A 13,516-nucleotide genomic window follows, 5' to 3' on the forward strand; every position below is an offset into this window, starting at 1 on the left:
TGAGATTTTTTTATATCATGTGATAAAAACCTCTGAGAATTTATTTGAAGTTGTGATGCCTTGTACAGTTAACCCGGATTAAGGATGGGTGTGGACTGAGATTGCAGGAGGAATGCAAAGGCCTTTCTGTCTGTGTATCCCATCTGTCTGTGAATCTTGTTAGCTGAGCGTGTCTGCAGGGCAGCCACCTACCCACACTCATGTAAATCCTTAAGATCCCTGCTTTCCATGACCATTCCCATGCTGGCTGCCTCAGGAGACAGATGTCCTGTCCTTAGGAAAGGTGTCTCAAAGGTGTTGTCTGGATCCTGCCCAGCCTGGGGCTGTGTGTTTTAACCTCCTTTGCTTTTTTTTGCTCTCAAGAGGAGGAACTGGTTGTTATGGTACACAGTGTGTGATCCCTGGGGAAGGAGAATAAATTGTGAGCAGGGAGATCGGGCTATTTGGTTGTTGAGGTGGGAACTAATGGGTTTAATTAATGGATTGTCACAGCAAAGGCATGACTGTTGGTAGCAAAGTGCAGCAGCCACCCCTCATGGAAACTTCCAGGACAAGCCAGGAGGGGAGATGCAGAACTGCAATGCCCTTGCCAAGTGTTGTGTCCAAGGCAGAGCTCTGCTGCTCCCTCTGCTCCCTGCATGGTCCCATTCCCCCTGGCCCAGCCGGCACCGTTGCTCACGTGCAGTTCCTCAGCTGGCACTGACTCGAGGTGCTGAACGTTCATCCCTTCCTCTCCAGGTTAGTGTGCTCACAGACCAGGTGGAGGCCCAAGGAGAGAAGATTCGGGATCTGGAGTTCTGCCTGGAGGAGCACAGGGAGAAGCTGAATGCCACGGAGGAGATGCTGCAGCAGGTATTTCACAGCGCCGTGCCTGCCCTGCTGTCTGCTCCTCCTGCTGTCCTAAACACCCTGTGGGGAGAGCAGTGCACTCCGAGGTGTTGCACCCTTGGTATCTCTTAGCTCAGGGGTAATTTCCTACCATATTTGCTTTCAAGTCTTTGTGCTCAGTAATGTCAGTGCTGCTTCCCACTGTAGGAATCCACTTTGCTCTTCTGTGAGTCCTTCCCCACTGAACTTCAAAGAGCCTTTAGATCAGAGCCCCGTGGCAGGATGGCTGGGTTCCCCTCCCAGCTCCTGGCTGCCCACAGCCACTGTGATGGCAGACAGGCTTTCTTCTCAGCCAGCCCATGGTGGTGCCCCCGTGATCCCAGATGCATCCTAGGTGCCTGGGCTCTGTCAGATGGATAATAGCTGTGTCCCAGGGCTTCACACAGTTCAAGGAAGAGGGTGATGCTTTTCCCCATGAAGGGGAGCTTTAGCTGTCAGAATAAATCACTGGTTTCTTCCCCTTGGGTGAATAATTCTGTTCTCTTCCTCTTTATCTTGAATCAGGAGCTTTTAAGCAGAACAACCCTTGAAACTCAGAAGCTGGATCTTATGGCAGAGATTTCCACTCTGAAATTAAAGCTTACCTCTGTAGAGAAGGATAGATTGGACTATGAGGACAGATTCAGGGACACGGAGGTGAGTAAAACCAGATGGAATAAATTGTGAAAGCTGTGCCTGTCTTCACGTTACCTGAAGGGAACCTGAACCAGGCAAGAAGAGAACTCATCTTTAAGGTTAAAAAAATGTATCTCTTAAAATAAGAAGTGTCCCCTTTGTTAAATTCTGGTTTTACAAAGGAAGGTTCCCGGAGGCACTTTGGGATTCCTGCCATCAGAGCTGCCAGCCCTGGCACTGCTCCCCTCGGGCCTTTGCCCTCTGTGCACTGCAGGTCTGTGCAGCTGAGCCTTGTTCATTTTTGAAGCCAGAAAGCTTCGAAACAGGTGGGCAAACCCAGTTTTTTTCTAGGAAACCCCAGGTATCAGGCCAGGCTTTGGTGCCAGGATGACATACCCCATATCAGAAGTTCCTTGGGTCTGCCTGCGAAGCAGAACAAAGTTTCCACTTCTGGATTCGTAAAGGAGCTGAAATGTCAGGTGTTTGTATTGTGGATGTTCCAGATGTCCTTCATTTCTAGAAGGAAAAAAGCCATATTGTAATCACAGGAGAGAAAAATTTCCACTTCAGTCAGTGGTTTCCCACCTCCTTAGTTTCCAGTGAAGCGTCGTTCCTCACTCGGATTTACGAGCAGAAGGAAAAAAGTTGGGCTTGCTTTTGAATTGCTTCCCTTGGACCCCAAGCCCACAGGTTAAAAACTAATGACTTGAATCACCCCCAGATTTCAAAGTAAGTGATTCTGTGGGTGGTGACAGCTGTGTGACAGCACATTTTCCAAAGCTGTGGGATGGGTCCATGTGCCTCCTGTCACCTTTTGCTCTAGTTCGGTAACAGGTCTGATTTGCTTCCTCTCTTTCTATCCTTACTTTTATTAAATCTAGTTGATTGTAGAGTTCTCCTGCACTCCCCCTTCCTTTGTTTCCCCCCAAACTGCAGTCTCTCCATGATTTAATAGCACAACTCACACACCAAGAAGGTGGACCTGGAGCTGCTGGTTCCCAGCAAAGTGGTTCCAGTGTGGGGAGCACACCCTGAACTGCAGCTCTGTAAGCTCTGTGCCAAAGGCTGGGAAGACCTTTCTCTTTGAAATACCTTGAAATACACTTAATGCCCTTGATAAAAATAACTTAAATTATATTTAATTAGGGGCTATGTAGATTTATTTCCTGGGTGTTTCTGCTGGAACTAATGAACTATTACTGAAATGTTCCTCCCTCCCTTTGAAAACCAGAACTATGTCGTTTGGTGTGAGAGAAATTATTATATTGTTTCTTCTTTGCTTAGCACTTTATAGCTGTAAAAAGGCTTAGGCTTAAACACTGATAGGGATAATATATCTTAATTTCCATTTGGTTCAGTGGAAAAATGAATGGCTGATCAATTGTAAGGGTCTCAGCCCTTACAAAATCTCCAAAAGGTATTTTGGAGGCAGTGCTTAATCAGAATGACACAGTATTTTATTCATTGTTGATCCAATGGTATTCCTGTTTAAAGTAGCAGATTATCAACTATTTTAGCAGAGCTGAATATTTAAATGAATATTTAAAATATTTGACCTCAAAACACATCATGGCATTTACATGGAGTGTTCAGAATGGAAATAGATTCTTACCCAAACTAGGGCAGAAAAGCTATGACTATTGCTTCTGGTTTTATTCAGGAAAAAGAAAAAAAAAAACCATCATTGACATCTGACAACTTCTGTGGAGCTACTGTCTCCTACAGAATTACCATTCAAATGAAATCCCTGTATTATCCAGTTGTTCCTTATGTTCTTATGCAACTTCCCATTCCAGCTTGGTTGGTTACTCATGTTCTCCATCCTTTCTCGAAACAGATGCTTCACTGGGCCTTTCTGCTCTAGGATTTGCTGTCTAGATGTTCACAAATACACAGCTTTTCCCCAAAGCTAATTGTATACTTAACAGGGATTTGTAATTGTTCTGTTCTTTCAATCATTCCAGTCTTTCCACTTTCTCAGCAGGCACCAGCGTTATTTTCCTTAAGGAACACGGGTGGTCTGAGCTGGGCTGAGTTTATGTAAGAAAATACCTTACAAGGGAGTTTATTTAGGGAGGAGTCCATAACCAGCCTTTGAAGCGGCAGCCAGAGGGTAAAAGTGGCTCACTCACGGGGAGATCTTCATAATTTAACCTCCACCAGTGTCCCTTGTGCACAGGAGTTTCTGAGAGGAGCACTTTGTGTTCCCAGTGCCAGTAAGGAAAACCTCTGACCCCCCCACAGCTCAAAGTTATCATTGATTTTTTTATTTTTTGGGGGGTACACTTACAAGGGAGTAATTGAAAATATTTTGGGGGCAAAGCATTCTGTTAGGACTTGTCTTGAACTTCTGTTTAACACCTGAGAGAAACTGTAGGGTGTTTTTTGGTCACCAGTTACCGGTGGTAAAGGATCTGATTGCCCAGGAGGTCCATAAGAGATTAATCAGAATAATTTCATTTCTGCTCTGGAATCCTGGTGGAATCTACTCAGCAGTGAGTGCCACACAGTGACATTGGGTCATGCTGCAGGAGAGAGAAACCCCCCCAAAATCAATTGTCAGAGTGTCAAAGGTGACCATCAGACCTGGGAACAGAAATGAAAGCTGAGAAATAGAGTCCCTGGGTATCTGGGAGCTCTGAGTTGCCTGACTTAGGTGGTGTGATTTTGTGTGCAGAGTGCCTTTTATTGCTGCTTTTATTGTTGCTACTTTCCTACCAATGGGTAGCTGTTGTTCTGGGGTTTTTTAGTGAATTTTCTCATTGTTTCTGCTCTTCTTTTTCCCTTCGCTCAGGATTTGATCCAGGAAATAAATGAACTGCGCTTGAGAGTGGGAGAGATGGACAATGAAAGACTCCAGTACGAGAAAAAGCTGAAAACAACCAAAGTGAGTGAGGCTGAGGGGAAGGGCACAAATGGGTCTCAGTCAGGCTTTAGGAGTTCACTCTCTTTTCCCCAATCCCTGCCTGCACCCTGCGAAATCCTGAGCCCTCTCAGGCCCTGGGTGTCATGGTTCTCATTTAGCACCAGGGGCTATTTCCAAATGTCATGCTGTGGTTTGCAGCCTGAGCAGTGTTTTTTTTATGAAGGATAACTTACCTTGCTCTATCAGTACATTTATGACCTGTTTAGAGCCTTGTTTCACATGTGTGTCAAGAAACACCAGTTGCAGCACACGAAGTGTGTGCCATAGTTGGGACCAAAATTTAGCATTTATTTTCTCCTCAATGTGCTAAAAATAAGCCACTTCTGAAGTGAAAACGTGCACCTAAGTATTTCTAGCAGCCTGTTGCTCTGAGTGTCTAACTTCTCTTTGCCATTTAGCCTTGTCTCTTTTCTGCCTTCAGTTTTCTCTCACTCCTCTGTCTCTGTTACCAGTCTTTAATGGCCAAACTTTCTAGTATGAAAATCAAAGTGGGGCAGATGCAGTATGAAAAGCAGCGGATGGAGCAAAAAAGCCAGATGCTAAAGGTGGGGTAGTTTCTGGGGGACACTGGGCCTGTTCTGAATCCTTCATGTCCCTTTTTGCAGTCTGTCCCTCATCGTGCTGTCACGCTCTGTCCTTCATTACTGGCTGTGTGGTGGTATGCAGTGTGCCCTGCCTCGTTTTACAGAGCTCCTGATGCAGATGTGCCTTGTAAACAGCTTTCATTTGGCATGGGAGAGGGTTTTAGTGGTGTCACCTTTGCGTAAGGTTACACATAATGGAATTAGACTTGGGTTAAAATCATTCCCCTTCCGAGGGAAGGTTGCCTCGTGTGTCGCTTTTACATCCATTATTCAAGCAGAACTTTGTATCACCCTTTTATAGAAAATTTATTCATGAAAACTAGCTGGAAAATAGTGATTCTTTCATACTCCCCTCCCTCCCTCCTCTCTCCCACACGTAAATTTGCATATCATGTTTCTAATTTCGGGGGAAGAAGCACACACTGACAGCCACATGCAGCTCTGGCTGCCTGTGGGTATAACAGCAGCTTCTCAAGTGACCAAGAGGTGGCCTTATTTTGGAGGAGTATGGATCCTACACTGGCAGAAATCCCATCAGGATCAGTGCCCCACTGGAGCACTGCAGAACTGTATTTACTGCCCAACCGCTGTTGTGGAAGAAACTTTGATTTCTTGGCAGTTTTAAGATTGATCCTAATTAATTGATCTGTGGTTTGGGTTTGTTTGTTTTTTGTTTATTTTTATGGTGCTTTAGAGCAAACATGAACCAGTTTCAAGCAATTCCGTAATCTGGGTTGCAGACAGCACTTCATATTTGCAACAGGTCTTTTGAGGGTTAGCTCAGGAAAATACCTAAGCCATGGCATTTTCTAGTTTGGTTTATTCCTTTAAGGATTTAAAACGTCAGTTAACAAGCTGTTAATGCCAAAATGCTGAGTCTTGCCTTGTTTTGTTTTGTTTACAAACCAAACAAATTAAATTTTCAGTGTTGGGTACATTTGCACTGAGGGCCCTGTCTTGATGACGCTGTTGCACAAGATATCCTTGGACATCAAAGAAAACATGTTACTAAACTGGGTAGGATTCCACTCACATTTTAAAAAGTTAAATGCATGGGGCTGTGCCAGTTCACTTGCTAGTGCAGATGGTTGGATCTAAGTTAAAATTTGACAGCATTTTTCTAATACACCCCAACTCCCCCAAACACCATCTGTCTCATTCCCAAGAGTCTCAGCTCTGAGCTTCCTTCCCCAGTGCTTGATCAGCAAACCCAGCCTGTGGCAGAGGTACCACATTTGTGTCTGAACTGCTTTCCAGTGTGTGTGTCCATGTGCTCGCTGGTGTTGTGGTTGATTTTTCCTCCATAGAAGCAGTGGTTATTTCTGAAACTGTCCTCAGCCTGGTTGTTTGGCTTTGAACATGCAAAATGCCCTGTAAATACCAAACTAAATCTCTGCAGATTTAACCTCTGCCCTCATCACCTGCACTTCTTCTGTCTGTGCAAGGTTAAATAAATAAACAAACTCCTTTTCTTTTTTTTTTTTTTTTTAATCTTCACTATTTCTCCTTTAAATTTAGATGTAAAATCTCTTTCCAATGAGACTGACAATTCCAGACCACTGGTTTTGCCCCCAGAGGTCTGTTGTGATGTTCAGGGTCAGTTTGGTGGGTGTAAATGCCAGGGGGCCCCTGGGTCGTTTCCACAGGCTGAGGATCTGCCCAGTGTGCTCCCTGGGAGGGAATTTTGGGAACATCTGAGCTGTGTGTCCCTGAGGGACTCTGTCTCTGTTACAGGATGAGCTCTCTGCTCTGAAAGACAAACTGGAGCAGAAGGAAGCCGAGGTAAAAAGGTTGCACGAGAAATTGGTTTGCAAGCTCAAAGGAGAAGGGATTGAAATCCTGGACAGAGGTAAGAGAAAAGGGGGCTCTGCCACCATGTCCTGCTCAGTCACCTCATCTGAGATCATGTCTCCAGGAATGCTTGTGCAGGAGATAACTGACAAAAGCCTCAATTGTCACAAGCTTTGTGTTTACCTCTTGTAAGATATTTCTTTAGTGGATGTTGATGATGCAACTGCTGAAATTACTGTCAAAGCAAGTTCTTGATCACATTTGAACCGATCAGGATATCTGTCCCTAGCTAGATCTTTATGTGGCTTTTTGGAGGCCTAAAAAGATGCAGTTTGTATTGGCCAAGAGACACTTAAAAGAATTTCAACAAATTCCCCGAAAAGGAAATTTTCCTGCTTGAGTATTTATGGGCTTTGTGCTATTTTTTTTATTATCTATGGAATAGCCAAACTGCAGACCAAAGTATAATGTGGACCTACCTGTAAGCAGGCGAAATTGAGGATTGATTCTAGATTTGTGCACTGGTTAAGTCCCAATCTTAGTTAGGCTTGAATTAGCACACACATGTTCCTTGCCAGGTAATTCTTTTATTTGTTTGCAAAGAAGAAATTAAGTTAGTGTTTATTTAAGCTTAGATTCAGGATTTCCGTTATTGAAAACTAAAATTTATTTTTTTGTTAAAGCCTCACAAGAATTTTCCACAGACTTTCTTGGCCTGCTGCAATTTAAATTCTGAATATATGTCACTGATAGTTATTGCTGATTTTAAGATCATGCTTTCCAAGTGTGTTTTTTGGAAAAACAAAGCCACAACAGATTAGTCTCCTCCCCTGACCTGAGGAGGAAAAGGCTGTGTCTAGATTGTCACATTTTATTTAGTAAAATGATCTGTTCTCAAAAACCACTGGCTAAAATCAGTGCAAGTGACCACATTTAAGGACATTTAAATGTGAACAAGGTCTGATTTTGTTGCATTCGTGACTACTTATGTAGGGCTTTTTTTTCCTGGGGAGCTGCTTGAACTCCCATTGCCCTCAGGTCCTCAGCTTTAGTTTAGTTTCCAGTACAGCTCAGCAGAAGATCTTTGGCTGTGATCAAACATGTTTTCCTCTGCCTTGGACCAATGTTAAGAAGCCCAGATTACCTGCCTCATTAGCTGAATGAAGTGAGGAATACTTGTCTCTTTTTATTATCAGCTTTCTCTCAAAAGTTATTTAATGTCATAACCTCCGTGCTAATTTCAAATCCAATGGGTTTTCCTGCACAGATGAAAACTGTAAAAAGAAGCTCAAAGACAAAAGTAAGGTTTCTGGTGTCTTTCCCCCCGCATTTGCATTCCAGAAGTGCTTTCCAGAGTAGCTCCCTGCATGTGTTTGCAAAACTGCTTTAACAAACGTGGTCAGATTGCATCATCTATAACCCTTACAGTAACACTGCAGAATAAGGGTGGAGATATCACACTGAAAAACCAAATTTTTCTAAGAAAAGCTGATAGGCAAAGAAAGATTTGGTCTCAGCAAGACCCACAAAGCAGTTGCCTCCCAGTGAAATACAGCTGAGCTGCAATCCAGAAAACCAGATTTTCAGCCAGGGAAAAATCACTGGAAGTGGCTCAGTTGCTGGTTTGGTTTCTAAATGTCTTTCATCTGGAAAGCCTGCCAGGCAGCTTGTTTTCTTCTTGCATGTCATTAAGGAGGAAAATGTTCTTCCTGCTCTGTTTTGCTTTCCAAGAATTTTTGGGGAGTTTTAGAACAGTGTAAAGGGCTTTCTTGCCTATGAGTTTGGCGGGAAGTTTGCCTGTCAAAATTTAAAGCTCACTTCATTTACACGAGGTGGATTTTTAGGAGAAAAGGGAGATTGTTCCTATTCTCTTTGGATTTCTAGTCCAGAACACCTCCAGAACATACATATTTCCATGTATTTGTACTTCTTGCTACATAAGGATTATAGATGAAGTGCTGTTGTCTGTGTTAAGGACCTGGTCCAAGGCTGAATATATATTTATTCCAGCATGACTGCTCATCACAGCAAATACTTGTTTCATTCCATTGTGCTGTCCTAATTTCTACATCCACACTGAATTAAGGCTGTAATTAAGCATCACTGCCCAATGCTTCCTTCATCATATCCATTAATCCCATTGCTTTGGATAGTGGGTTTTTGGATGCCATTTGGGGTGTTTGTTGACTGCTGTAATGCATTTTATTGCACTCCAAATGGAGTGTTTCTTATTTTGAACTTTTTGCTTTGTACTTATTTGGCTGTTTGAAAAGTGGAGATGGTGAAAAGTCAGGCAGTAGTTTTACTCTTGAGTTTTCCATTCTCTAAAATTCCTGAATTTAATAATTTCCTTGATGAAACTGTCAGAGAAGAGGCTTTGAAGAAAAGGGATTTCTGCCATGTATTTCCACCCAACCCAGAATTTAAATGGCTTATGTTTTGTCTTCTAATTTGTAAGTTTACTTTCAGATATTACCGAGTTGCTTCCAGGTTTTTATTTTGTTTGTTTGTTTTTCTTATTTCCTTGCATTTTATTTATTTAAACAAGTGTCTTGTTTACAACAACTGACTTGGAGAACTGTGTTGTGTTTTTAGATATAGAGGTACAGAAAATGAAGAAGGCAGTGGAATCTCTAATGGCAGCAAATGAAGAGAAGGTAGCAAAGTCATTCTTTTTTCAGCAATCAATCATTCCTCAGATTGATTTAAATCTCTGAGAAAACCTTTGTGTGTGAGCCTTTCACAATTCAATTAAAAACCAAGCTGCTAAGAAGTGGTGATTTTTTGTAGTCAGAAGCACAGCAGTGCCTTTAAGGGGCTGTAACTGAGCATTTCTGAGCTCTGTGCATGTACAGAGGGTCCTTACAGAGTCCTTTCACTGTTGTGTCACTGAATTCAGTGTGACTACAATTTACACCGTGTTCTGAAAATGTAAAGAGCTCCATAAAAGTGCCCTATGGCAGCTTGTGTTCCCAAAAGGGCTCTCTCTGAAGGAGGAGTTGTTTTAATGGATGGTTTTGTGCTTTCATATGCATGTGCATTTTGTAGGATGTTCTCTTTTGATCACCAAAGCCCTAAATCCTTTGTACAGGGCCAATTTATTACACTCTATCTTTGACTTGACAAGGGAGCTGGAATCTGCTTTCAAGGCCAGGGCAATAATCAGATGAGAGGTTTTTTGCTAAATACAGGTCTTGATATTTCAAAACCTCCCAGCATTCTGAGTCCTGTCCCATCCACACTTCCCACTTCTTCCAGTCTCACAACCAGTTAAACTGAAGAATGTGGTTATCTGCATTTCTGGGGGAGGAAGCCCAGTCACAACTTGCCTCTGTTTTAGGATCGGAAGATCGAAGAGCTCCGGCAGTCTCTGAACAGGTACAAGAAAGTTCAAGACATGGTGATTCTGGCTCAAGGGAAAAAAGGTATTGTACAACCAAAACCAAAATTAAACTTTGCCCTCATTTAAACTCCAGGTGCATTGTGGTAGGGAGCTTACCTGGCAGACTGAACTGGCACCTGTCATCTAAACCGTAACGTGGTCCATTCCGTCTGTTCCAAGACTGGTGGAGGTTTCCAGATCCAGCAGCTTCTGACCCCCTGAGGTGATAAATGTTGAGCTGGTCAAAGGTTTGAGTTTGCCTGAGCTCGTTTAGGACAGACATGGGCTTGTGGCTTTTGTTGGCTGTGCAGGTGTTGCAGGTGGATAACCTTCCTGGGAGATGGACACAGGAGCCCCCAGGGACTCTTTCAAAGAATGAGGATTGTCGACACCTGAGGAGTGAGGAAGCAAAATATGTATTTTTGTGGGGCTGAGTGTTGGAGGGGTAGCAATTTCTGAACTGCTTTTTTGCCCCTTCAAACACAGGAGGGTGTTAGAACAGACTTTGAGTCTCAGGGAACTGTGTTTTGGGGTCACTTCACGGAGCATGGACAGATATTCCTGGCAGTGAAAACTGGGCAAGAGAGGTTTTGGCTGTGAACAAACTTTGGCTTGTGTTTGCTTCAGGTCTTTGGCAACGAGTGTGAGATTCCTGCTCACTTTGTAGGAAGCCTTGGTTGTCTTTAACAACCAATCCCAGGCTTTTGGCAGCACCAGGGCAGTTCAGGAGCAATACTGGGAGCAGAGGATGCCTCAGCATGAACTGAAGGACACAAACACTCAGTTTGTGGCAGGCTGCAGACACAATGTAGGCACTTAAAGGCTGCTGATAGACCTTTGAGCAGTGGGCTGCATTTTTCCTGTGGGTAACTCAAAGATGCCGCAGAGACAGCTGAAGTTTCAGGCAGATTTGACCTCCCGATCTTTTCCAGGTGAATAAGGGAAAAGAAGCATTTGGTGTGAAATTCCAGAACATGGACAGGAAATAACTACTCCAGTTTATTCAGCTGGTTGAAAGCAATCCCACTGAACTCCCTGAGAGCGTTTGCTGGGGTTTTTGCTGTTGGTGTTTGTTCCAACCCTGCTGTTGTGGTTGTGTTGCTTGGGCTGGGAAGCAACACTGGCAGTGACTTCCCTCCCTCTATTGTGGGCTGTCCTAAAAAACCCCCAGCAATCAAATCCTTCCATTTTTGATCCATAAATGACTGCACCTTGCACAGGCACAGGGGTCATCATGTATCCAGAGATAAAGCCAGCAAATCTCCACCTTCTCTCCCTTCAGGCAAGGAAAGTGACGGTGAAGACTTGAATTCAGGATCTGTTTCCACGGTTTTATTGGACACACCAAGCCTGACTGACCCAGAGAAGAGCCCATCCCCAACCCCAGTGACAGCATCTCCAATCCACGATGAGTTTAATGTGAATATTCATGAAGAGGTATCCTTTTTCCTTCCTCATTTAATGCCCTTGGTCCTTGGAAACCTTGTTTGTGCTGGTTTCAGTATCGCAGATGCCAAAACTCAAGTTTCTGAAAAGACTTTTTTCCTGGGTTGCACAGTTTGTAGTAATGTCTCATATCCTTTTGGAGAATGTAGTTTTCATGTGAAAGCTGCTGAGGAGTTTGAATTAAATTTATTTTTCTTAATCATCAAATGGGATCAGGAGACAGCACATAGCTGTGTTTGCCACGAGAACGGGTCTAAACTGCTTTTCCTATCAAACACACAGAAATTAGTTTTCATATCAAACATAGCTATATTTAATTTGGCAGGAACTTGAAGTAAACAAGCAGGACTTATTTACTATATCCTGTCATATTCATTACATTATTGCATCCATTCAGTTAAATGGTAAGTGTGTTGTGGCCCAGTCTCTGATTTTTGCAATCAGGTTTCCCAGTGAAAAAACTATAGATCTCTTCTCTTAGAAGTCTGAGTCAGAGCAGGGACTTGATTTACTTGAATACACTTCGAAAAAAATGAAATTAAAGTGAATGTTTAGCATTTTTTTGGTATTCTCTGAGTGGCTGAGGACAAGTGTAAACCTGAAAAGTGAACTACTCTTCATGGTGTCTGTGGTAGAGACAGAGTTAGGAGGCAGCCTTGGGAGACTTGGGAGGTTTTTGTCTGTGCTCTTGCTGATCTGTGCAATGATTCATGTTTTATCTTCAGTGCCATCTTTCAAATAGTAAATCACTGTATTACAGTAGAAAAAAACCCCTTTTGAAACCTTGTTTCAGACCCTCCTTTTCACAGTTTATCTGTGACTCTTTTTTCATATATGGCTGCTTCATTTCAGCTCAGAAGAGTGTAACACATATTCTTCATCCTTTTCAGAATTCCTTACAGATCCACACCAGTATTTTACAGATTTCAATCCCTTCTTTTTCATCAACATCCAAGAGCTCAGAAGCTGCTGCAGAGAGAGTGAAAGCACAGCCTAGGCCAGATGCTGCCAGTGAAATGAGGTATTATTATGGTTTCCCTGCATTTTTCAATTGTAAATCCAATGTTCTGGGACGTTTAATGAGGTTAATAATCTGTCTGGGACTGAATTGTCAAGTAATTAAGTCAGTTAAACGAGGCTGGCATTCATCTGAGGAGCTGTAGCTAACTAAGCTAATGTTCATGAAGTGCACTGATTAAATCCTCTGTAAGCAAGGAGTGGCCTTCAGCTTCCACCAGCACTTTGAATCCTACACCCTCCTTGCCCTGGGAGGAGGTGGAAAAGCACCCCAGACTCACACCTAAACAAAGGCTGTGCTTGTGTTTCCTACTGGCTCCAAATCCCTGGCTTTTATCTAAGGAAGTATCAAATACTGAGAACCCAGAGGCAGGAAAATCTTACTGACTTCAAACAATCAGCAGTCTCGGTGTGAAAAATCAGTGCAAGCCCGAGTTGATGTGGGATTTGTCCAGTTCCAGTCCAGGCAAGCATCCTGTCCAGCAGACCAGCTTGGCTTGGTCTCTGCTGTGCCTCGTGCAGCTCATCTTCATCTCGAGCTCACCTTTATCTTTCACAAGACTTGCCACCCCAGAGGGGAGTATTTGCCCTGTGTTAGTAGCATAAGAGCTGAAGTGAAAGCACAGTAAAAGCAGTGTGAGCTGATGGGATTTCTGTCCAGCAAAACATTTGGATGGGATCCCCAAATGCCTCACTTTTTCTGTATCTTCTTTGTTTTTACAGTGAAGGAAGATCAGCAGGTTCCTCCCCAGAAACTCATCTGTGTGACAGTCCAGTGTAAGTACCATCATCAGAACTGCTTAGGAGACATGTATTTATATATGATTGTCAATTGAAAACCCCAACACCCCCTCATATTTTAAACAC

General features: G+C 43.2%; 1 protein-coding gene across 8 annotated transcripts in view; it reads left to right on the forward strand.

The window, feature by feature from the left end:
- The window catches only part of PPFIBP1 (PPFIA binding protein 1), an 83,722-nt gene that overhangs the window by 54,590 nt on the left and 15,616 nt on the right, over positions 1–13,516 (forward strand). For 3 of the 8 annotated variants that reach the window (XM_027904769.1, XM_027904768.1, XM_027904770.1), the window contains 11 exons: positions 739–852; positions 1,393–1,524; positions 4,298–4,390; positions 4,882–4,974; positions 6,748–6,862; positions 8,072–8,104; positions 9,400–9,461; positions 10,145–10,229; positions 11,469–11,623; positions 12,523–12,653; positions 13,373–13,426. In XM_027904769.1, the coding sequence (XP_027760570.1) occupies positions 739–852; positions 1,393–1,524; positions 4,298–4,390; positions 4,882–4,974; positions 6,748–6,862; positions 8,072–8,104; positions 9,400–9,461; positions 10,145–10,229; positions 11,469–11,623; positions 12,523–12,653; positions 13,373–13,426 (1,067 nt within the window). The remainder of the gene's footprint in view (positions 1–738; positions 853–1,392; positions 1,525–4,297; positions 4,391–4,881; positions 4,975–6,747; positions 6,863–8,071; positions 8,105–9,399; positions 9,462–10,144; positions 10,230–11,468; positions 11,624–12,522; positions 12,654–13,372; positions 13,427–13,516) is intronic. The other 5 variants (XM_027904776.1, XM_027904771.1, XM_027904772.1 and 2 more) reach the window with 3 other exon arrangements.

This window comes from Empidonax traillii, unplaced genomic scaffold (genome assembly GCF_003031625.1).
Source record: "Empidonax traillii isolate 1590-97213 ecotype Southwest subspecies unplaced genomic scaffold, ASM303162v1 scaffold1087:size276498, whole genome shotgun sequence".
Lineage (NCBI taxonomy): Eukaryota > Metazoa > Chordata > Aves > Passeriformes > Tyrannidae > Empidonax > Empidonax traillii.